Raw genomic sequence first — 24,663 nt, 5'->3', positions numbered from 1 at the left:
CTTTTATATACAAATCATTTAAAGCAGTGGTTCTTAACCTTTTTAAGCCGCGACCCAAATTTGAGAAATATGTTCATGTCGCGACCCAAAAAATAGTCAAAATTTTTTCATTGCTTTATTTTAGATCGTATTTTTAAAAAATCTTCAATCCCACGATGATGATTTTTTTTAACTTACACATTTTTTATTTATTTTTTTAATAATAAAGATAAACAAGAGTACTTTTCGATCCAAGGAAAATTTAATTAATAATCAAGTGTTTTTAATAATTTTTATTGACCAAATTAAAATATATTTATAACTTTTTGAAAATAGTTGACATTTTAACAGTTAACTTAATTAACTTATTCCTAAAAAAAAAAAAAGAAAGAAATATCAATACATATGTTAAGTCTTTTAAATTTTAAATGCAAGTCGTACAGTTTTAATGAGAACCTTGCGCTTGAATACATTTTAAAAGATCTTCAAACCTTGGTTGAATGCTTGTCAAGGAGCACCTTATATCTATTTCAGGATTTAACTTGTTCCGGTAATTGTTTTTGATTACGCACAGAGCCGAAAAACCAGCCTCACACATATATGTTGTTGAAAAGGGCAATAATACTTTTAGGGCTTCTTTAACAATTATTGGCTTTTCGGTTTTTAATTTTAACCAGAAAGCACATAAAGATTCAGTGTTTTTGTAGAAATTGTATCGAAGTGCTTGGTCACTTTGTATTTCTATTAATTGTTCTTGAAATTGATCAATATTAACAAATTCCTCATGCAAATCACTTACATCAAAATTAAATGGCATTCGAACCCAATTATATTTGAAAACATCGTCTGCAGGGAAATATCGATCAAAGTCTGCTATTAGTTTTTCTAAATGATTAATAATAATTTTCTGTATTTCAAAATCTGTGATATCAATATTATTGTCTTCAACAAGTAAATTAAGAGTCGGGAATGAAGCAAGTTTCTTTACTTTAACCTTATTTCTCCATAATTTGAGTTTATTTTTAAAACATGTAATTTTTTCAGTTAATTCAATAATAGTATGATTACGTCCTTGCATAGACGTATTTAGATTATTTATTTCAAATAAAATATCTGACAAATAAGCAACTTGAGTAATCCACTTCAACTCGGAGAATTTAGATGCTAATGGGTGTTTTTTTTTCTCTCAAAAATAATTCGACTTCTGTCCGTAATGATAACACTCTTTGAACAACTTTGCCCCGGGACAGCCATCTAACTTCAGAATAATATAATAAATGTTCGTATTTTGCACCAAATTCAAAACACAGTTCGCAGAAAATTCTACAGTTAAGAGCTCTTGATTTGATAAAATTGACTACCGCAACAATTTCATCCATAACGATACATAATTCGGGTGATAATTTTTTTGAAGCAAGATTTTGTCAATGTAACAAACAATGAATCGATATAATTTGTGGATTCATTTGTTTTGCTCTTGTCGAAAATCCCTTTCGAGATGCTGTCATGGCAGTTGCACCGTCGGTGCAAATACTGAAACACTGATTCCAATTTAATCCTTCTTCTTTAAAAAACGAATCGACCATAAGAAAAATGTCTTCACCTCTAGTCGTTGTTGACATTGGTTTGCAAAATAAAATGTCCTCCTGTATATCATCTGTTAAACCTGGATACTGCACATAAACCATGAGTTGAGCATCTTTACTTACATCTGTCGTTTCATCCAGTTGAATACTAAATAAACCAGCAATTTTTATAGCAGAAATAAGTTGATTCTTAATATCAAATGACATATCATTAATTCGTAAACGAATTGTATCATTTGATAATGGTATCTTTTGTAATTCCTTTGAACTTTCATCTCCGCACATGATATGTGCCATGTCAATGGCAGCAGGTTTTATAAGTTTTTCAGCAATATTATGGGGTTTCTTTTGTCTTGCAATATGCCAAGCCACATGAAAAGAAGCAAGTGTAGCTTGTTTGGCAGAATTTATAAAACCACTACTACTTGGTGCATCCAAACGCTGTCTTTTTAAATGGGCTTCTTTTCTTTCGAAAAAAGTACGATCTTTTCCCTCAAAGGAAAAAATTTTATGTTTTGCATCAAAATGTCTTTTAAGTTTGTTCGGTTTCATCGATTCATTACTTAATATTTCACTGCACAACACGCATTGCGGCTTGTTCACTCCTCGATCATAAATGCAAGTAAAACCTAATTCTAAAAATGCTTCCTTGTATTCACGTTTTGCCATTATTAGGGTGATTACAATACACACTGCAACTTGATCACTTCACTATTAATAATAAGACAAAATTTGTTTCTAAAATGCTTGTATTCACGTTTCACTGTTATTCACAACACAATACAATACGCAGAAACGAGTTTTTGACAGAGAGCTTAATGAGTCTGCGCGCATGCAAAGCAATGGCGTTCATATTACCAACACCTCCTATACTCTGTTTCACCCCAATTGTAAAAGGCAGAAAATGTGACGCTCTGCGCTGGGAAAGAGTTCCCCATCCATCCGGTCTCAAAGGTCAAATATTTGGCGCGCTTCTCTTGTACGCCCTCACCAGCTTTGCTCCGGAAGGCCATTCGCGAAGAGCTGTAAAACCGAAACATTGTATTAGGGAATAACTCTTCTAGGAGGAGTTGGTATTACTTATTATTTGGTGTATTACTAACTTTTTTGGTTCGACTCAGCGTGACCCAAGAAATATGCTTCGTGACCCAATTTTGGGTCGCGACCCATAGGTTAAGAACCGCTGATTTAAAGAATGCATCATTTGAATAAATGCAATATTTTAAATATTTTGTAATTTAATTTAAGAAATTTAGTTAACAGTTTAATGCAATCATAAAATTTTAATTCATTGTAAAAAAAATTAATAAACTTATTTAGATTGTTATTCTATAAGACAATGGGCTTATGTAATAATGTAAATATGTAAAGTATTGACATATTTTAATATGTAAAGTATAATATAAAATGGAAATTTTTATGTACTAATTATAAGAGATTCATAATGCAAGCATATTTTTGTATTTTGTCAATAAAATTAAGATTATCCCCTGCTTGGCATTTTCTTTACTATCATTACTTATTTATTTTTTCAGTTCATACTTGTATCTTTGAAGGAAGGAATGCATTGCAATGCCAATGTTCTGTTTAGAACTAAGTTTGTTGATGGCATGTCAACTGTCAGCCGAACTGTTCAGAAGCAGTAATTGGACTTTCATTTATTCAAAAAAAAGAAAGAAAGAAAAAAATACTTTTCACTTTTATGCATTTTATCATTAATCTGTACATTTTTGTGGTTATTTATAAATTTTAAAATAAAACATCATGATCTCTTTCTTTTGTGTGTGTGTGCGTGTTTTACAGATAACAAATTGATTTCTTTGCAAAAGTAATGATTCCTTTTCTGCATTTGAAAAAAGTTGTTTGGGTTGATAATTTTGCCACTCATTTGCTTTGAGAGCTACACAATAAATGTTGAATTAGAAATTGTTTCAAACTGCAAATATATTATTAAGTATGCTTTTAAAATACAAGCTAATGGATATTACTGAAAATTACTTTCTCTTCTTATACAATTAAAATGTTGCCTTAAAAAGCATTGCATACTTTATATGAAGTTTGTTTGTTATGTGGGCCGTGAATTCGAATTTATTAGTATATATTGGAAAAGAATACTGGATATTGGTTATTCATTGGTACAATGTATCAGAAAAAGAAAGAAGCAAAACAGAATGTTCACAGCTTTAATTACTGTAGCTATTGTTTTGAAATTTTAATTTCATTTTAAAGTTCATGATGCTTAGATGCATCTTCAATGATCACTTGTTTTCCTTTTTTACTATTTCCTACATGAGTGAGAGAATACAACAAAATTTCCTGGTCAAGAAAATTAATAATATTATTTAAAGTACTGAATTACATTAATTTTTATTCCATTTGAAAACTAAGAACCCCTAGATATATTGTCAAGAGACACTTTACTTTTCTTCATCCATTTTCGAGAAATATTGCAAATTAACTGATTTTTCTGTTTTACAAATACAGTGAACCAATCAGATGGGCCTTGATAGTAAGGTCATGCCCTTGGAACCATGTTCATTACCTAATTTCACTAAAGATAAGTTGTGTAGCATTCCTGTTGCAAAATCGAGCAATGCATTTTCATATTTATTTTTAAAGAAATAAGTTGTTATGTGAGTGGAATCAATTGCGAAAGTTCTTAAAATTCTAGAAATATGTTAGGTCTGAATTATATAACTAGTATTAGTATATTAACTTCTTTATACATGTTAAGAGGAAAATAGTTCAGAATCGCAAGTTAAAAGGTGTTTCAGTTTTTAAATGTAATTGACTGAACTTCTGTATCAAGTAACTACTAACAGAACATTTTTATAGTGAAAATTGGAAAGAAAGAAACTCATTCAAATAAGTACCACAGGCAAAAAAAAAGTAAGATATGCATATTTTAAATATTATTCTATTGGAGTTGAATAAATGTTAATAAATTCACATTTGTTAATATTTGTTTTTCTTACAGAATACAGAAAAGCATCTTTTTACTTTTTATCTGAAATTAATAAAATTCTCATAAAAATGCTGTTTTCGAAGTAAACAGTATTATAAATGTTCATAGGCGAATTTATTTATTTTTTATGTAAAAATTTATATGTGCTTTTTCATTCTTATTTGTATTTTGTTAATGAATATTTTGATGATTTGTTTCTTGGTAGAATTCAAATAATTATATATATACCATTTTGAAAATGGAAAGAAAAAAAAATTAGGAAAATTCCTAAATGTTGTATTAGATTTAAAAATAGTGTGCAAAATAAACTGATGGTTTGTGGTGTAATTGTAAAATAAGTATTCTCAGACCTAGGTTGGAAAGGAGGGGTAGGCGATAGATGAAATGGAAGGTAAAGATCTCTTCTATTTCATTAAAATATTCTTTTTAAAGTTAGAATTAATTTTTATAAATATAGAAGTCGTGAAATAACAAAAGGCAAAGAAACGATGCATATTTTGAAATTTTTTTTCGATCAAACATTAATGTAATGCATATTTTAGTTTAAGATTTTCAATATATTCAAGTTTTTAAGAATAGTTTTTTTAAAAATGTTGTTTTCTAGAAATACTAAAATCTAGTCATTTCAAAGTAATATCATGACACGGTTAAATAAAAAAGAAAATATCAAAGGTTTTCACAATTAAAATATATTTAAATGCATATTATCTTAAGATTTTTAATTTTTACTACCGCTTTCCATATATTTTATATATATACCATCTTATATTTTTTTATTAATTTCAAACATAACGCATATACGTTGGTTGAGAATAAACTAACATCGCATTGACTTAAAACAATATTATTCAGAGTTTTTCTTGTTATTTCTCGCATTGGAAAACAACAAAAAGCAAAACAAAGCGGCACTGAAATGACTATATCGCTCTTGCCGCCCTATCTGTACTACTAATAAAGAGGAAAAGTGCGTGTGTATACCGTTCAACAATTTAATCTTTTGAGAATTTAATTAAAAATTAAGTAAAATTTTGGCGCTTTTTTTGCAATAACTTCTGAAAATATTACAGTAAAAAACATGAACGTGCTTTAGAATTCTAAAATACCGGGTGATTATAATTAAAGTTACGATTTCAAAAATCGATCATTTTAAAACTACTGGTCAGAATGACTTGATATTTTAGCAGAACAATCGTGAGGTAATGGAATTTTATTTGGCGAAGGAAGGGAAAAAGAAACTCCAAAATGTGCGAATAGATGGCACTGTCGCGGTTCACATTGTTTTGAGATATGCGAATTACTTGTACGTGACATTTGCACCGCAGACATGTAGCACCAGTATAAAAATGTAGAGCACCAGTTCTTTGCCAGAATGCTTTAACATGATTCTGATTATGAAGGATCGCGCTCTGCTCTTGAAGTTTTTTTATAAGAACGATGGCTGTGCCCTTACAGCTATCAGGAAGTTTCGAACATTAAAATCCATAAAATCGGGTCCAATAACCACAAGTGGTCTGCAAAAAGTAGTTGCTAAATTCGAAGAGACCGGTTCATTTGACGTGAAACAGGAGTAGAGGAAGAAAACCAGTTTCGGCTGCGGCAGTAGAAGATGTGATTACAGCATTACAAGAACAGACTAACAGTGATGCTGGATTCACGGGGAATTGGCCGAATGCTGGATATGCCGATCAGCACGTTGCTTAAAGTCCTACGGAACATCTTGCGCTGCTATCCGTACAAGATAACTCACGTGCAGCAGTTGCTACATGCTAACCTGGAAGCACGTGAATTTTTTGCACTACGATTTCTTGCCCGGATGGCCATGGAACATTCTGTGTTCTGACGAAGCCCACTTCCCTTTTCACGATTCTGTAAATACGCAAAATTGCAGGATATGGGCGACCGAGAATCCGTTCCATTTACAGCCATTACCTCGTCAGTCTGAAAAGGTCACTATCGAATAATGGTAGTGTTTATCGTCGGTCCGTTTTTTTTTTTTTTTTCAAAGTGATCACACCTGCGGATACTAGCTAGCGGTATGCAGCACTTTTGCGTAACCATGTCCTTCTGGTACTTCGGCAGCATCAGGTGGCGCTCCTCCACACATTGCTACTTCTGTGAAACAGCTGCTGAGTGCTCATTTCGAAGATGATAAGATCATAAGCCGCCATTTTCCAATAACGTGGCCGGCACGTACCCCAGACTTAAACCGGTGTGCTTTCTGGATTTGGGGGTACCTGAAGAATGTCGTATACAGCGGGCGGAGTAGAATCTAGCAGATTTGAAGGCAAACATCACTCACCACATCCATTGTATCAGTACAAGTACCCTCCGATCTGTTGTGGATCATGCCGTTTTGCGCTTCCAATTAGTAGCGGAGGGCATATTGAACAACTTATGCCTTAACCACCCATCAGTAAGGTGTTTGTTCAATGAAGCTTTTTTTTTTTTTTTCTTTTTTCATTATCACTGCTGTCGCTACAAACATACATTTTTGTCTCATCGCTAATAAATTTTTAGTAAATCCCTGAGCTTTACTGTTTCCTTTTGGCTAACAATATTCCTGTATTTAACGAATCCATTTTTGGTCTTCGTTTCCTTTTCTTCGTAAAACAAATCTTTACTCCTATGACTCCAACTATGTAAGAAAACACGCGATTTAATATTCTAGAAATATTGGAAGCGATTTTAATTTTATTGCAATAATGATAAATATTAATAAAAATATTATTTAAAGAAAATTTTCACAAGATTTCGAAATTCAAGAGAAACTGCTTGCGAATTGTTTAAATTTGCATCAGTAAAAGGATTACTGATTTGTATTTTAAAACTGTATTTATAATTTTTGTGTGAGAATATTTTTGAAATTTATCGAAGAAAACTCTGTCATTTTAATTAAAAAAATTGCTCCTAGTACACATTTCTACTCAAAAGAATATTTGTTCTAATTCGGTAGTTCCAAGTCCAATGGTTCCTTAGTAGAAAGCTAACACACATTTATTAATAGAATTTTATTATTAATCGAGAGTATTATTAATTACTAGTCGACTGAAGCAACGAGCTGCTATGCCGGAAATACTTGATTTTAACTAAATCGTTTAGGTATTTACATAAATGACCATGATTCTGCCAAATTTTCTCGCATTGACACCACGTTATTTTTATTATCTTAAGTTTTTATCTATTGTGCATTGAACCTTTCCAATAGACAGTCCAAAGCATAAAAATACTATTGAAACGTAATGTACGGTTCATTCGTCTTCTTAATTTCACGAAATTGTTACTTCACTTTTTTATGATACACACATATGCAAAAAACAAGTGATATATAAAACAATTTTTTAAGTCAATTCCTATTTAGGTCAACAAAAAAAGTTTTTATTTTTTTTTTATTTTAGTTACTTTTTACTAAATAATTACAAAATTAGTGACAAACTTGGCGACCAAATAGAAATTACTGGAGAAAATTAATTAATTAATATTTGGAAAAAACACTGTATTAACATCAAGTGTCATCCACTGTAAGTTTAAAAAAATGTATTTGAACTTGAGTGGATGAATAAAAAATATTTTATTAACGATTGAAAATTTGAACAAGATATATATATATATTATAGAGAGAGTGTGAGCTAATAGTAGGAATTGATAAATAAATAATAAAATAAAATAAAACCTTGCCTTTGTAGCTTTTAACAACAGCCAAAATCACGCCAGTAAATATTTGATGAAAAAATGAAAACGGTTTGAATTTCTGGGCAATAATGTCATCTATTGTTAGTAACTATGAAAAAATTATTTTTAAATTTAGTGGGAGTGGTCTCTAATACGCTTTCTCGCTTACTCTCTAATACTCTTGCCATGCCAGAGAACCCCTTGCATGGAACTGACGTTACAGCTATCACGAAATATTAATTTTTGTCTTGAATTTAGCACTTCCAATGAATCTGTTCTGACATCGATACCGATTAATCCCAGGAATGAGCAAATGGAATCCAAAAATCGAATTTGTGTTTTATACACGTTTTCCACAACCGATCGAACCAACAGTGTGACGCAAAGCTGCATTTGCAATCACAAATATCCATTATAAATTTGATATATAAGTCATTGCGTTTACTTATTTCTGAAAGTACGAATCGACAGACTGTCAACTCTTGGCTGGATTTGGCTCCAAATTTGGCGGGTGCCTACACTATTGATGTTAAATCTGTTCACCGAATTTTAACTATCTAGCTCTTTTTGATTTGTAGTTATTATGTTAACTTATATTCGAACAGACGGACTTCCTCTGAACAGATTTTACTCAAAATTTGATAGAAATACGCGAATTTGGTGTAAAGACTGTATAACAAATTTCAACCGTATAGCTTAAAGAATTTTTGAGTTATCACTTTCAAAAACAGACAGACGGACGGATTTTTCCCAAAATTGTGTTTTTCGAACTCAGTGAAGTCTAAAACGTGGAGATTCTTCAAAATCTCGAGTTCGAATTTTTTGACGATTTCTATTACTACGTTTACGAGAAAGTAAAAATTCGAATGACTGTTTAGTTAGTACCATTGAAACTGCAATTTTTTAAATTTTGAAAAGATGGTATAAAATTCATTTTTGTGTGACAATGTTTTTGGAAGTTATTGCTGAAAAATACCAAAATGTGGCGTAATTTTGAACTAACATTTGTAATTAAAATTTCAAAAAAAAAAAAAAAATGCTCCAGGATGCACATTTTTATCCTCCAATTTCAGATTTCGTAGCTATAGGTCAAACGGCTTGTACTGTAAAGTGCCAACATGCACACACTTTCATTTTTTAATTTCTCGTATACGTAGTACATAGAAAGTATAGTAATTGTCACAAAATTCAATTCAAGATTTTAACGAATCTCCACGTCCCCCCCCCCCTCCGAGTTCGAAAAACACATTTTTGGAAAATGTCCCTCTGTCTGTCTGTGACAAAGATAACTCAGAAACGTGTGTAATTAGATGGTTAAAATTTGGTATAAGGGCTTTAAACCAATTTTGTAGATTTCTATCAGATTTTGAGCAAAATCCGTTTTGAAGAAATCACTCTGGCAGTTCGAATATAAGTTAACACGATAACTGTAAAATGAAGAGAGCTAGATAGATAAGATTCGGTACACAGATTCGGTAAACACTTGTCAAATTTTGAACCAAATTCAACTACAAGTTGACTGTCGGATGGTCTATACTTTTAAAAATATGTAAACGCGAGAACTAAAAAATATTTTGCCTTAAATATATCAAAATAGGTATGGGATTTTGTGACTAAAAGTGCAGTTTTGTGTCAAATTTGTGTTTAAATCGGTTAAGAAAAACTTGTCGAAAACTGAAATTCGATTTTCATATACTCTTAACTGCGTGCTAGCGATGAATCTCCAAAAAAATCGCCAAAGATCATACGATGCATTCAGTAAAAATGCTACATTCCCGCCAAAGGTTAATTTTTCTTAACTATTGTACGCTAGAGCCATACAGCTCGTTCTCTAGCATGACAAAGTTATTAGAGAATGGGAGGAAATTTTTGGGAAATCACTCCCGCTGATTATTTTTATTAAAGATTACATTGATTTTATATATTTAAATATCCTTTGTTATTAAAAAATATTATATAGCCCTCAAATAGTTTTTTTAAGAAGGAAAAATGTTTCTGCTTCATATTAATAATTTGATGAAACTAGCAAACGATCCATGATATTTTCGAATTTAAAATTTTTATTTGGAACTTCTGGTTTCCTTGACAATCTTTGTTTCAAAAATGTTCGAACCTATTCATTAACGCAATCATGACCAATTTTTTATAATAGGCACAGGTTGGAAAGAAAGCTAGGTGATAATTAAGATCATTACAAAATATTGTTATGGAAATTTTATTCTGAATTTAATTCACAGCTATGGTGAAAAAAGATTTGGTAGCATCAGATCAATTTATGTGAACGTGAAAATTATACTTGCCCTATTTTGTAATCATACATACTTTTTGATAAAAGAAACCTTCATTTTTTAATTTTATTTGCTAAAAATATTGATGTTTGCAACAGAAAGTCAGAAGTTGAGAACAATCTGTCAGACGCAACACAAACCTACAACTTGGAATCGGAGTGTTATTGCAAAAATGTAAGTTGAATAGCTTTTCATCAATCAATTTCGTAATTTGTCATGTTTCTAATAAGTTTAACCTACCAAATACGTGTTTCCTAATCTCAGTGAGATTTTATTTTGTATATTGTATCTAGGGATTGCAATACCGGACCAAAATTTCAATACCGGTATTCGGTATTTTTTAAATCTTAATACCGGGATACCGGTATTAGAAATATTAGAAAAAGAAAGAAAACACAGGTGTTTCTTTGTTTTATTTGCCAGTTTTGTTAGAGAGTGTAAATATCACAAAAAATAATTTGTAACTTATAAATTATAACAGTATATAATCACAAAAAAGTAAAGGAACATCTTATTTATTTAAATCACAAAAATGTGTAAATATCACTATTCAGTCCGTGGTACTATTACAAATTTTTGAAATGTCATTTTAAAAAACATAATGCATCAATTGTACTGTCATTAAGCCTGAAAAGTAATTTTGTGTAAAAATTACCAGCTGTCGAAGACGCTCTCTCGGCATCCACGCTAGTTGGTAGTACTATTAGCAATGCGTGATATACTTTTCAAGTATTTACCTCTAAATCCCTCATCTTCAAATAAATCGATTTCTCGTCGGATGGTTTTGGATATAGCTGATTTCAGTATTGTATTTTGGTTCGTTAAAATTTTTTTTATTTATCGCTCATTCTAATTTTTGTTCAAAACACAATTCCTTTTCACTATCGACAGTAGTGACATCATAATCTTCGATAAGTGAACCGAATTCTGAATGTGGATAGGTTTGTGGGAAAAAAGTTTTAAGAAAATTTACTCTAAACTTAATCAGATTTGAATTGGTTATTTTCTATTCTTCGTTTTCATTTTCATTTTTAAAATCATTAAAATTATTTAAATACCAAAAGACATTTTCTATTTCGGTATGCCTTTCTTCTGGGCGATTTTTCAATGTAATATATAATTCTTTAGATAGGGATGCGTGCTGTTCTTTCAGTGACTGCAACATGAAATTCATTGTTGCATTAGCTGCTAATAAATTAGAATCTCTCCGACATAATGCCTCAATAGTCAGTTTTATTGGAAGTAGAGCTGATATAGTTCTGGATATTACATCGAATTCACTATCTGAAAAATTAATTTACAGGTTTAAGTCGGTTATTGCTTTTTGGATTGGATTTCTCAGTTTCAAAAATCGTTCCATCATTAGGAGTAAACTGTTCCAACGTGTTTTAGAATCTAATATTAACATATACTAACTGAAAATAAAACAGAATATATATTTTAGTGATATATCCTTTTTTATAGGGAAACGTTTAAATATCTTAACAATTTTTCAAACTTTATAAATTATAGGAAGCAATTCTCGATAATTTAATATTTCATCCTCATTAGCAATATCTTCTTCAACAATTACATTGTCATTATCTTCATTGTCAATATCACTAGCACTCTCTTCAAAGTCTGAATCCGAAGTTTCTATATCCACAGTGTTTGGATTCTTCTGTTCTTTATTTTTTTGGTATACTACATCTATTACTTCTGATTGAATTCCATGTGCATAGCACAACTGCTGATTTGCACCAATCAACTTTCCAACTTTTTTCATAATTGTTGCTCCATCAGTCGTTATGGATACAATATTTTCTTTCAGGGATAATCCATGTTTCGCTCATTTAGATTTAAGCAATTCATTAAGCCATTCATTAGCTAATTAATTTCGCCCGTTAGGGAGACATAAAAACAAAAACGTATGCTATTTTGTCATGTTGGCGATCCCTGAACATATAGCGGAGACAATTTTAAAAATTACTAGTAAATACCGAAAAACCGGTATTTAAACTTGTGAATACCGGTATTACAAAATTGTACAAATGGCTCAAAATACCGGTATTCGGTATCCCGGTATACCGGTATTGCAATCTCTAATTGTATCTCATTCAAATAGTATGAATTCTGCTTTGTTCAGTTATCTCTATACTGAATTCAAATTTTGCAAAAAATATTCACTTCTCTCATTAAAAGTTAAGTTACATCAGTGCTCCCATTAGTGGTATATTTTCTAAGAAACCTCATAATTTTGAAACGTGATCAGATGATGAAGATGATACTTGAGATGCTACCTATTTTCCAAGCTTTTGCGCTTTTTTTAATGACAGCCAGTCAAATTTTTGCATAAGAAAATAATGGTCAACAAAAGTTCAAAGAATCTTCAAAATGTTGGAAAAAAGCTAGAAATCTTTTCCATCATTTCTTTTAATATTTTTAAATTTCCAAAGTATTGTAATATTGTGTTAAAATTAATATCCGTAATGAGTTTTACTCTAATTTCTTTGAGTTCTGATCGGCCTTGCCAATGCCATCTTGGCAGGTTGGTTTCTATTTTAAAAAAAAGGTGGTAGATATCAAGCGAGGACATCCTTGGTCAAAACTCGTTTTATGCATACTATTGACTATGTATATACTATACTATTTATGAATATACTATTGGTTATTATTCGTATTTGAATCGATTATTATTCATATTACTTGCTTTGTACTGATAGAATTTGTCAATAGTGATAAACGTGTTCTAAATTATGTTGCTTGATTAGAGTGGAAATAAGGTATTTCAGAGGAAGAAATTCATAAATAAATCTTGGATCGTGGTTCTGGCGATGATCGATTGACTGTCGAGGCGTATATGATTCAATGGGTGCTTCATGCTATATTGCTTAATGTCCGATACTGATGTTCTACGTCACAGCATGTCTTTTTCTCCCTAAGTTTCACGCTTCAAATTTGCTTTTGATATATATGAATTTTAGCAACGCTTAATAAAAATAAGTACCATTCAGTGGGAGTGGTCTCTACGAAACCTTCTCGTATAATCTCTAACAAATGAACGTGTGCATTAATAAATATGCATGCCACTAGCGAACAACAGTTTCGAAAAAGCCTATTAGACCTTTCACTACTGAACCGGCCAAATCGGCCTAGCAAATTTTATCCTGGTAGGTCGATTTCTGTTTCAAACGAGAGGTCCAGAACAAAAAATGAATTATCAACTAATGATCTCCTCGCTTTATATCTTGCACCCCTCGTTTGAAACAGAAACCTACCTGTCTGGATGGAATTCGCAAGGCCGGTTAAACCGGGCTAGTAGTTAAAGAGTTCTCATGTCCCCCCCCCCTCCGATTTCATTTTGGCTATTAATCGCTGACATAAGAACCAGAAAACTGAAGTATATTTTGGATGCATAGTTGCCAACGGATTGACACCAAAATTTGCCACAGAACTGCAATTGTAATCACAAAACTCGCATACTGAATTTCACATATTTAGGTTGTTGCATTTTTTGAGTTATTACGTTTGTATGCTTGTGAAAAAAGAAGACCGACAGACGGTTAACACCTTAACAGATTTGGACACATAATTGATTGTTATCTACACTTTTGTTTTTTTTAACCTCCTTAAATGACACATCTTAGTTTGGACATTTATTGTTATTTTGATTTTTATAATATAAGGAGCATTTCAGATGTCGAAGCGTTTCTAAAAGATTTTTTACATTTTTAAATACTTAATTCTCTCGCTTAATTGCAGACTTGAAACTAAAAATTCAGTAATTCGATTCCGCATACAATGATATGTGAGACACGCCACTGTATGCGGAAGGGTTAAATCTGTTTACTTAATCGTATCCATCCAGATCTATTCGATATATAGTTATCATGTTAATTTATATTTGGACAATTGGATATACCGACTTCCTTTGAATGGATCTCTTTAAAAATTTGACAAACATCTGCAAATTTGGTGAAAAGACAATACATATACCAAATTTTGTCCACCTAACTCAGAACTTTTTAACTCAGTACAGACAGAACATCAAACATACAGTACACACCCGATTATCCGCGGAATTGGGTGGCGCGGCCGTCGCGGATAACAAAAATCGCGGATAATCCGAAAAAAGCTAAAAACGGGTATAGCAAAAGAGAAAACAGTCCTTCCAACTTTGAAAAATCGTTTTATGTACAATAAAACGTAAAATAAACAGCAGGAAATGTTTAACTAACGCTTAATATTTTAGTATATCACTCAAAACTAACCTAAAATGCATTTTGTTAATGAAAACAGAAAAGTGCTTTGTACTTACGAGAGGCGACAAGGATACACAGAAAAATTAATACATATGTACTGTTTTAATACTGTAATGTATTATGTAATTACAAAAGCATAACTGCACCTTTTTGAAGAAACCAGTCAAAAAAACTTTGTGCGGCAGGCCAGGATAACCCGCCCGCGGATAATCGGGAGTCTACTGTAATGCCAAAAATGTGTTTTTCGGTATCAGGAATGTCTGAAACGTTTAGATTCCTCAAAATATTGAATACGAATATTTTAGCGAATTACAATATTATTTTTCGCATAATTTATGCATTAAAAAGCAATAATAGAGTTACAAAAGGTGAGAAGAGGAAATTGCCACACCCTTAAAATAATTTAGCTTAATTGAGCAAATAACATAATTGAGCATAATTAATAATTAATTGAGCATAATTGTACAAAATAACTGACATTTAATAATAATAATAATTTTTCCCCTTAAAATTTAAAAAAAAACACTTTTTGAACTTTCTGAATAATTTAAAAAAAATTAGTTTACAGGCCGAAAGATAGTGGTATAAAAAAATGGAAATTACGGAAAAACAGCCTCGGCCAGTTCAGCAGCTACTTCAAACAACTTTGCGAGCAGTCACTTATAACAGGTAAGCAAATTAATGAACTGACAATTTTTGTGCCAATATAATTCTCTCGTACGCATTTGTGCGATAAAGAGTATGAATATTGTTAGTTAAATAAATAACATTTTGTCAGTTAGTTAACTAACAATTTATAAATTGTATTTCCTGTCTGTAATGACAATTTATTCAATTTAAAAGATATGCAAATAAAAGAACCCCTTTTCAGACATGCTTATTATACGCTATAACTAAAGGCAGAACTGCAAAACTTTAAAGGGCTAGAAGACATACGAAGCTTTTACAGATCTTGAGCCGGCGTCCTGGCATAGGGGTAGCGCGTCTTCCCCGTGACCTGGGCGTCCTGGGTTCGGGCATGTTTGTTCTTCCTGTTCTATGTGTGAATGTGACCCCCTGTAAAAAGGGGTTGTGCAAGCGAATGTGATGCGTGAGTAGCTAAGACGTACTCTTGGCCCTAGTTGGCGCTACTAAAATAAGAGACGCTCCCTTGGCTTAAAATCACTGACTTCGTCAGCGAGCTTGTCCATGGCAAGTGCCATTATAAACAACAACAACAGATCTTGAACATGTAATCAGAATCCAATATTTTATCTTTTTTAAAACTGTTTAAATATATTTGGAAAACTTTTTATAACTAAAACATTAATACTGCTTTTGTTTTCTAGGATTTCCTACTATCATTGCCACTCGCACGCCGTGGCGAAAAGTTGTCAAAATCATCGTGTTCGTGGGGTGCACTTGCGGCTTCTTGTATCAGACTTCGGAATTTCTGGAACTGTACTGGGCTTACCCAACTATGGTGGATATAAAAGTGGAGAACCCAGATTCAGTAGTATTGCCCGCGATTTCTTTCTGTAATGCAAACAGGTGGTGTCACCTTTCTTTATTATGCTCTATTACTATTACTCTTTTACTTTTTTTCTGCACCATAACTTAAAAATTAATAAACCTAAAATGAAACTTTTTATGCAATGAATAAAATATTGTTATGGACAAAATCTGGTGGGTGTATGGTGAAAAATTCTTTCTGAATGATAGATGAAATGCAAGTTTACTATTATTCGAAACACAATTAGACAGTACCAAAATACAGCCGAAGAGTAAACAAGAAATACTTATAATTATCAAAATTACACAAGAAACAAATCTTTACGCATAATCGCAACTGCACAACACGCTGAAGATCAATATTCCAAAAAGAAATTTCGTTCGCCTACCCATTACTCGACTCGCTTAATGTCTTCATTAGTCTCAGCGCCTCTGCTTTTATAGTTCATGAGACTCTAGATGAAATGTTCTAGAACAAACGTTGGAACAAGAGTCCTAATGGAAGCATTACTAAGATTTCGAATACCTGAGAACCATTTTTATTTCAGGTCATCAAATTCATCGCCAAATGATTACCAAGTTTGTCGCCAAGGCCGGAATCATTGGTTTAGAATCGATTCAGCATCCATTACAATTTCTGTAAAAATTTTCCTTAGCAGAATAGCAATATTGCAAATTCGTAATACTAAATTTATAAAATATGTGAAGTATATGCAGTAAGTCATGCAATTCTGCACAGTTATTTCTATTGCAGTTAATGATAGTATTGAAAAGAAAAAGTGAAATGTAAATATCTTTCCGTTGAATCTTTTGTTATATAAATATTTCAGTTTCAAATTTCTGGATCTGAGAATTTGCATTCTTTTGTGAAAAGTATCCACCTCTATCTCTAGTACTAATAAAGATGGATCTGAGTGTCTCTGTATGTTGGACACTCTAAAAGACAGATCGTTTGGAAGATGGGAATATAGTTAAAAATTGAGCGACATTTTGACATTTTCACACAGTAAGTTCCGAAAATATTACAGCGCGAAAAGATTTTTACATCCTCATAAAATTAAAAAGAAAAATAATCTTTTCACTGATATCAATTTTTTTAAAGTAGGAATTTTATTTTATTTTTAGTCAATTTAAAAAAAAATTGATCGTATTTTACAATAATTTATCATATTTTTGAAGTGGAACTGAAATCGTTTTAAATGTTGCTACTAATATTTCATCGAAACAATTATTTCCATGTTTGATGGTCTCGATATGAAAATTGGATCTATTTTTCCATACTGAATAAATTTATTTTTCCATGTTAAATTACCCCTTTTTAAACACAAATTGTTCTTTTATGTGATATGACTGGACGTATAAAAGTGACTGTATAATAGTACGAGTTATGTGCCTAATACAATTTGAAGTTTAGAAATATTTTTGATGTTGAAGAAATTCAAATAAAATTCTACAAAATATTTAATAGACGCGTTTTCAACAACATTGATTTCCGCGAATCAACTTGTCGCCGAAGGCGGCTTGTGATAAATAAGATATTAAAGGCCACTATTTTCTTACTGTTTTTCCTTTATTCTGACGTATAATAAGACACAAAATTGAATTAATCATATTGCCCTAAGTATATGTTAGGAGAAAAAAATAAAAACAAAATAACAATCGTATAAAAAAATGTCAAAACTCAATCGACAAGATGCAGTTTTTGCTTCGTAACGCAAATAATCGCAAACATAGAAATAAGACAGATAAATGAGTTGGGTTGAGTTGTAATAATGTAGGAAAGGCAGGCTTTAGTTTAGTTTAGTTATGGCAACGTCCCATTTTAAAGCAACACTTGACTATTTTGGAATGGACCTCATAATTTTGAACTGCGGTCAGATGACGAGGACGACACTGAGCTGGCATCCAAATCCACACCAGAGGGAGAACGTTTAGCCCCGACAGATTTAACATGTACCAGACCCGCTTACACGACAGTTCTTCGGTGAAAAAGATCTCGAACCTGAAACCCTCCATATCCAAAGCCGAGACCTTGCCACCAGGCCACTGCGGCCCACATAATAATCTAGGAAAGGCAGGCAGTAGGGAAATAAGGTAGATAAATGAATATGCTAGGAGTTGCGTGTTCATCGATGAACATGAAATCATAAAAAAAAATGAGGACGCTGAAATTCACGTTTCCTCTTTTATTCTTCCACTTCTCTTCAACGGTCGAATAAAATCAAGATTTTACACAGAACTACAGTTGTAGTCACTCGATATCATAATAAATTTCATTGATTTAGGCCATTCAGTTAGTTTATTAGTTATTACATTTACATACATGTAAAAGAACAGACAAATCTTAGATAGATTTAATTCAAAATTTGATAAAAATCTGTTAGATGCTAAATCTATGAACCAAATGTGCATTATATGCATGTGATTGTGATTTTCATGTGTTTGGTCCTCTGAAAAAACAAGTGAAAGGGAAGCGCTTCAACTCGGACGGCGAACTCAAGGACGTTGTGAAGGACTGGGCCTCGTCACGGCCACAGGAATTCTGGGAAAAAGAAATCTTTCGATTCGTTAATCGATGGGATCGTTGTGCTCTGGCCTATGGTGTATACTTTGAATAAAGTCTTCATTTATAACCACTGTGTCGTTTCGTACCTTTTCATTTGAACATCCCTTGTAATTAAAAAAATTTGATTGTGTTGATATACAATCCATTGACATGGAAATGAGAGTTAAATCATCATTGTTTGATGTGAAATTCATACTAAAAAGTGTTTGTGTGAAGCCGGCATGATCAATAGGAAGTCAAGTCAATCTGAAATCAGTATTCCACTGAAATAGCAGATGCCAGCATATTCCGAAGTTAATGAAATCTGTTTTGCTATGTAAATTGCTTGATTATTGTCACCTAAACAGTCAAAACCGTTAATAGTTTGTTTAGCATTGAATTAAGGTCATGATAAAAAAAAAAAAGAGAACAATTAGTAACAAATTCATTGCAGTTACGAATATATTACTCAGAATTAAGGAAATGCAATTTCAAAACACTAATATGTATATTTTAATAAGTATGGAATATCCAGAACAAAATACTCTCAGATAGTTTCTGCAGCACTTTTTATATGTGTTCGTATATTGAATTATCCTTACAACTTGCTTCTATTTTGAAAATAAATGTGAATAAAGTTTTAATAGAATAAGTGATATGCATGGATGATGGTCAACCATCATGCCTCTAGTTTAGTTTAATTTAGTTATATTAACGTCCCGTTTTAAAGCAACATCAGGCTATTTTGGGACGGACCTCGTAATCTTGAACCTCGGTCAGATGATGAGGATGACACCTGAACTGGCACACCCCTCTCCACACCAGCTGGAGGACGTTTGGCCAGCACGCTTAACGTGCACCAGACCTGCTTACACGACGGCTCTTTGATGGAATTGGGTCTCGAACCTGAAACCCTCCGGTTCCGAAGCCGAGACTTACCACCAGGCCACCGCGGCCCTGACCATATGCCAGATATTAATTGCGAAAACTCGTAAGGTAGATTCAGTAAAATATGCTAGATTCATGCCAATGATCGATTTTTCTTAACTGTAGTTAATTACCCATTGCATACAGTTAACACTCGAATACGTATTTTTTACTTTACCATGAAGAATGCAACTCTAATGCGTGAAAATAAAAATTTGAGTACTCATGTTGTTATCCAAAGTTCACAATATTATGAAGGAAGAAAGGTTATAGCATCCTTATCAAAGAGTGCACGAGAAGGTTTTAGAGAGGCCATTATGCAGGTTCAGTTTCGGCCAAGGCTTCTACTACCACATTGCTTCAATGAATTTTATTTACAAAATGCTATCTAATTCTTAATTTCTGTAATCATGAAAGTTATTTTACTTTTTAAAAAGATATGGATTGGATGACAGGTCTAGATCTACAATTAATCAGAATAATACAAAGCAGTAATACTAGAAAAGCAGAAGTATTGTAAAGTACACCTAAATTATATTTAAAATGTGAAAATATAATTATGAATATAAATTATTTTGCTAATTAAATAATATTGAATAATTGTAAAAAAAAAACATTTAGTCATTTTATATAAATTACCACAAGAAAACATTCTCCGAAAAGGAAAAATACAACGAAAGACATTGTTTAAATTCTGTAAAATTATAAATACAGTACACTCCCGAGTAACGGTTCGCGACTATTTGGCATTCGTACTATCCGGCCTAGTTTTTCTTTTATAGTAATTAAATGAGAAAGGCAAGGCGTTGCATTGGCAACATTGCTAAAGCATTGGAAGTGGGCTAAAAAGCAGAAGCAATAATCTAATAAGAGGTTTTTCACAAACTAAAAACTTTAAGTTTTGACTCATGTCTTAGGCTTACATTTTTATATCTGTGTTATCATTTATCTGTGAAAAATAAAATCAATTTGAGTTCATTTTCTTAAGAACTAGGCCTACGATTTATTTTAAAGTTTTGTTTATATTTCCTGCATTTCAGATAGGTATTACATAATTTATGTTAAAATGTGAACAGAATATCGTTGTTAAAATGTGAATTGTTATATCCTGTATCTTATTTTTTCTCTAATAAATTTTTGAAAGATGCAGTGCAGTATATAAGCACATATAAACTATCGGTACAGTGCTTTCTATTTTAACTCGACGCGTTACCGGTAGCTGCTTCTATGATTCACCGAACCGTGGCTACATTCATACTTTACGTGGCTTGAGATAAATGAAGAATTTAACACTCAATAAGAAAGGAGAAAATACGTATCATAACAGTGAATTTTGGCATTAAAAAAATTGTCTTCTGGTATTGGTGAAACGAGTTCATAGAACTCCGCCCTATAAGGCAGTTTTGTCAACCAAACCTGCCTGACTCCACATTAGGCAGGATACTCGGGAACGTACTGTATTAAAACAAGTGAAAAAAAATTCCGGCTGAATAATGTTAATGTTCACAATGATTACATTTGAAATTCTATGGTTCTTATAGTCATTATTAACTTTTCATTCTTATTTGTAGCTAGATGCTAATTATGACTTTTATTTTAGAAAATTCAATTTTACCTTCTTAATTGTTACAACACTTTGAAATTAGAAAGTCGATAAGAACTTGTGGTGGTAACATCTTAAGCCAGATAACAACTTCCGGAGAAGAGTGTACACTTTTGTCTAGTGGCTTTGTTACGCGGCTACGAACCCTAACGTAGCGAGTTCGAACCTCAACCCGCACAAACTTTCGAATACTTTTTTGCAGGATCCGACGGAAGGCTCTGTGCACTATGATACCGGATGATTGTGGCTGGTTTGATAACCGATCTGAATTCTGCACTACTTATCCCAAGTATTGCATCCCTTGGGAGAAAGACGAGGACAATGTGTACGCGGTAGGTGTTTATTTTTGTCTTATCATTCAAATACTTTTTTGTTGTAGAAATTATTAAAATCTTTGTGATAACTAAATTTTTCAATGTATTATAAAAGTTTGTAATTTTTTTATTGTAATAAAGAATACGTTATTAAGATTTTAATTAAATGTTATTCAAAACATAAACTTGAATTTTTTTTTCAGAAACGCATTTGTATCACTGTACTTTAGAAGATAGAAATTCTTTTTTTTTATTTAAATTTTTTAGTTTAGGATTTAATGTTATAAATATCATAGTAACTTTAATTTTTTCTAAAGAATTATCATGTGACATCATTGGAATAGGACAAAATGATTAAATACATAAATTTTTCTCATCACAGATCCCGATGTTTGCGTATTACGATAATGTAAATCGGAGTCGAGAGTATGTTCGACAACTGGGTGAAAAGATGGAGGATATTATCCAAGGATGCCTAATCAAGACGAACTCAATCTTCCCTTGCAAGTAAGCAAATATTTCTTGTGCCTTATTTGCTAGATTTTATGCATGGAATTATGTTTCGATATTCAATAAATACTTTTTAAAAATTTGTCTTAAATATCATTTGGTTTTTCCATCTTTTATCTCTCATTCGTTGTGTTCATGGTCATTATAATATTATCGCTTTTCAAACATTAAATCGTTCTAAGATGCTATAAATGATACATTTGGACGGAATCAGTAAAACAGCTTTTTCTCGAAAAAGAAGGGATAATCTAATTAGATGATAAAAAGTGTAAAATAGTGGATAAGTGCGCATTACTTATAGTTTGTCGATTAGTGGTTCTTTTATTAGAGCTGCAAAGGCGCAAAGTTTTTTTTTTTTTAAATAAAATTATTTTACAGAGAGAGGCAAAGGGATTAGTTGTGTTTCAAAGATCGCATACTCGATTCTGAAAAGAATAGATATTAAGCGATTGAAATTTTTTTTTATTGTTTTTCCATAGAGTTAAAAACAAAACAAAACAAGAAAAAAAAATGCAAATTTTCGTACATATTACGCAACAGCAGTTATAAGAAACTTTCTCAGAGATTTTGTTTTCAGTATGCTTGTTATTGCTAATCAAATTGGTGTTGCGTTTATTAGATCGAACTTCATTATTAGCAGTTTATTAATAGCGACTTTTTCTTTGAAGCAGCAATTGAGATATAAATCCAATGAATTTATAGATTCTGAATTATTTGCTAATGGTAAAAAAACATTGCAGGAATTATGTGAGCGTATCGTGGGTGGATAACGATGGCTACCCGTTCAATTGCTTCACAGTGGAAACGCTCTGGGGACAACCCGATGAGGAGCAAATAAACATACCACTTGAAGGAAGTAAGAAGTATTTTTTAAATCATATTTTTAATAAGGCTTCACTCTTATTAGCAAAGTAAATCAAATATAAATACTGAATATATTTTAGGTATTTTCAGTATTTATCGTGGATTAATGCTGAATATCTTTTAAAAATATAACGTTCTGTGGCTCTTGTTATCAATTACTTTTTTTCTTTCTAACGGAGATTTAAAACAGATGTTTTGGCAATAAATTCTCCGCATAATAATTTTTTTGTTGGTGTCCAACGAATTCGACCTCAATTTTCTGATGAGTTTCATCATTAGATGTCCCTGAATCTATTTTTTTTAAGTTATGCCTATTTATATGTGAGTACATAAAAATAAAAAGCCTATACCCAAAAAATAAGAGTTTTCCTTTCAAAAACTGTGAATAGTTTTTCTTTTTAACTAACCGTTCATCTAAGAAAAGAGAGAGAGAGAGAGAGAGAGAGAGAGAGAGAGAGAGAAAAACATCATTTTAATCTTTATCAGAATAAATCACTTTTAATTCCTTAGTATTTCCTTTTTACTAATAAATCCATAATTAACCCTTCACACTCGAGAGGTGACTCGTAGTCACCATTCAAAACGGTATATTATTTTGACGTTTTATTTATTTATTTTTTAAATTTTGATTGCTAATGATACCTGAAAAATGGTAAAACGATGTAGATTTATTTTACTGATCCCTGATGCATGATGTGTTTGTGATCCATTTCATAAGAAGTGACGATTAACGACTCTACTTGATAATTATTAAAGTTTATGTTCGAACTTACCTACATCAAGTAGTTTTGCTTACCCAGTTGTACTACTGGGTAATATTAACTTATAATAATAATTATAATATATCGAGTATCTGCAAACGATTCAGAAAATTTATCAGTAAAGAAATAAATGTCTTTAATAGTGTTACTTTTTTAGATGGAGAAAATAATTTCTCCCGAAAACAAAACAAGTAACAACAAGATTCTGTTAACACACTGTGTACGGCACTATGCGCGCTTAACGCTCCCAGGGCCCTCACATTTTTGAATGCTCTAGAAGCATGCTTGGCAAGCAATAGGATGCATATATGCACATTTTTAATTCGCATTTGGTATTATATTAACATAAAGTATTCTTAAATATTACTATATATTTTATAACATTGTTTGCATCTTAAAGATTATTTTACAGACTTGAATAGTGCTTTAGAGTGTGATATTCGGAAAAAACATGTTCTCTTGTGCAGTGGTGTTCGGCAAGATTTGCAGCAGTATCTCGTTTTAAGACATTAAGAACCGTTCACGAATTTTCTAGTTCTTCGCGTCCCATCTGTTACGAACCGTTGACGAATTTTCTCGTGTTTCGTGTCCCATATGTTAAAACCGCTCACTAGTTTTCTCGTGTTTCGCGTTTCATCTATTATTGCTTCATAAATAACAAAGTTATGATGAATTTAGAACGCACAAGATTGCCCAAAAATGTGCTGTTCCAGACGTATGTCTTGCAGATAGAAATCTGTATTGCGGTCTTTAATGTGTTAAATATTTGCCTCTGATTGATTATGCGTCGATGTAGCCGTGGGAAAAACATGAAAACGAGACATCTCGTGACCCGGCCACAAGGTTCGGCCTGCTAAAAACGAGAAATTTCGTTGACCCGTGCTCAATGTGTTAAGAACAAATGAGTATTGTTTGAAATA

General features: G+C 31.9%; 2 protein-coding genes across 2 annotated transcripts in view; both read left to right on the top strand.

The window, feature by feature from the left end:
- Positions 1 to 3,340, top strand: part of LOC129963602 (structural maintenance of chromosomes protein 2-like) — a 55,135-nt gene extending 51,795 nt beyond the window's left edge. The window contains exon 23 of the mRNA XM_056078071.1: positions 3,101 to 3,340. Within this exon, the coding sequence (XP_055934046.1) occupies positions 3,101 to 3,211 (111 nt within the window). The 3' untranslated portion in view covers positions 3,212 to 3,340. The remainder of the gene's footprint in view (positions 1 to 3,100) is intronic.
- A 2,832-nt stretch (positions 3,341 to 6,172) lies between these two features.
- The window catches only part of LOC129962769 (uncharacterized), a 51,363-nt gene continuing 32,872 nt past the window's right edge, over positions 6,173 to 24,663 (top strand). Inside the window, exons 1-6 of the mRNA XM_056076765.1 lie at positions 6,173 to 6,311; positions 15,290 to 15,397; positions 16,057 to 16,258; positions 21,497 to 21,626; positions 21,991 to 22,115; positions 22,859 to 22,974. Coding sequence (XP_055932740.1) covers positions 6,173 to 6,311; positions 15,290 to 15,397; positions 16,057 to 16,258; positions 21,497 to 21,626; positions 21,991 to 22,115; positions 22,859 to 22,974 — 820 coding nt within the window. The remainder of the gene's footprint in view (positions 6,312 to 15,289; positions 15,398 to 16,056; positions 16,259 to 21,496; positions 21,627 to 21,990; positions 22,116 to 22,858; positions 22,975 to 24,663) is intronic.

This window comes from Argiope bruennichi, chromosome 3, assembly GCF_947563725.1.
Source record: "Argiope bruennichi chromosome 3, qqArgBrue1.1, whole genome shotgun sequence".
NCBI lineage: Eukaryota > Metazoa > Arthropoda > Arachnida > Araneae > Araneidae > Argiope > Argiope bruennichi.
This window is presented reverse-complemented; position numbering and strand designations above follow the sequence as displayed.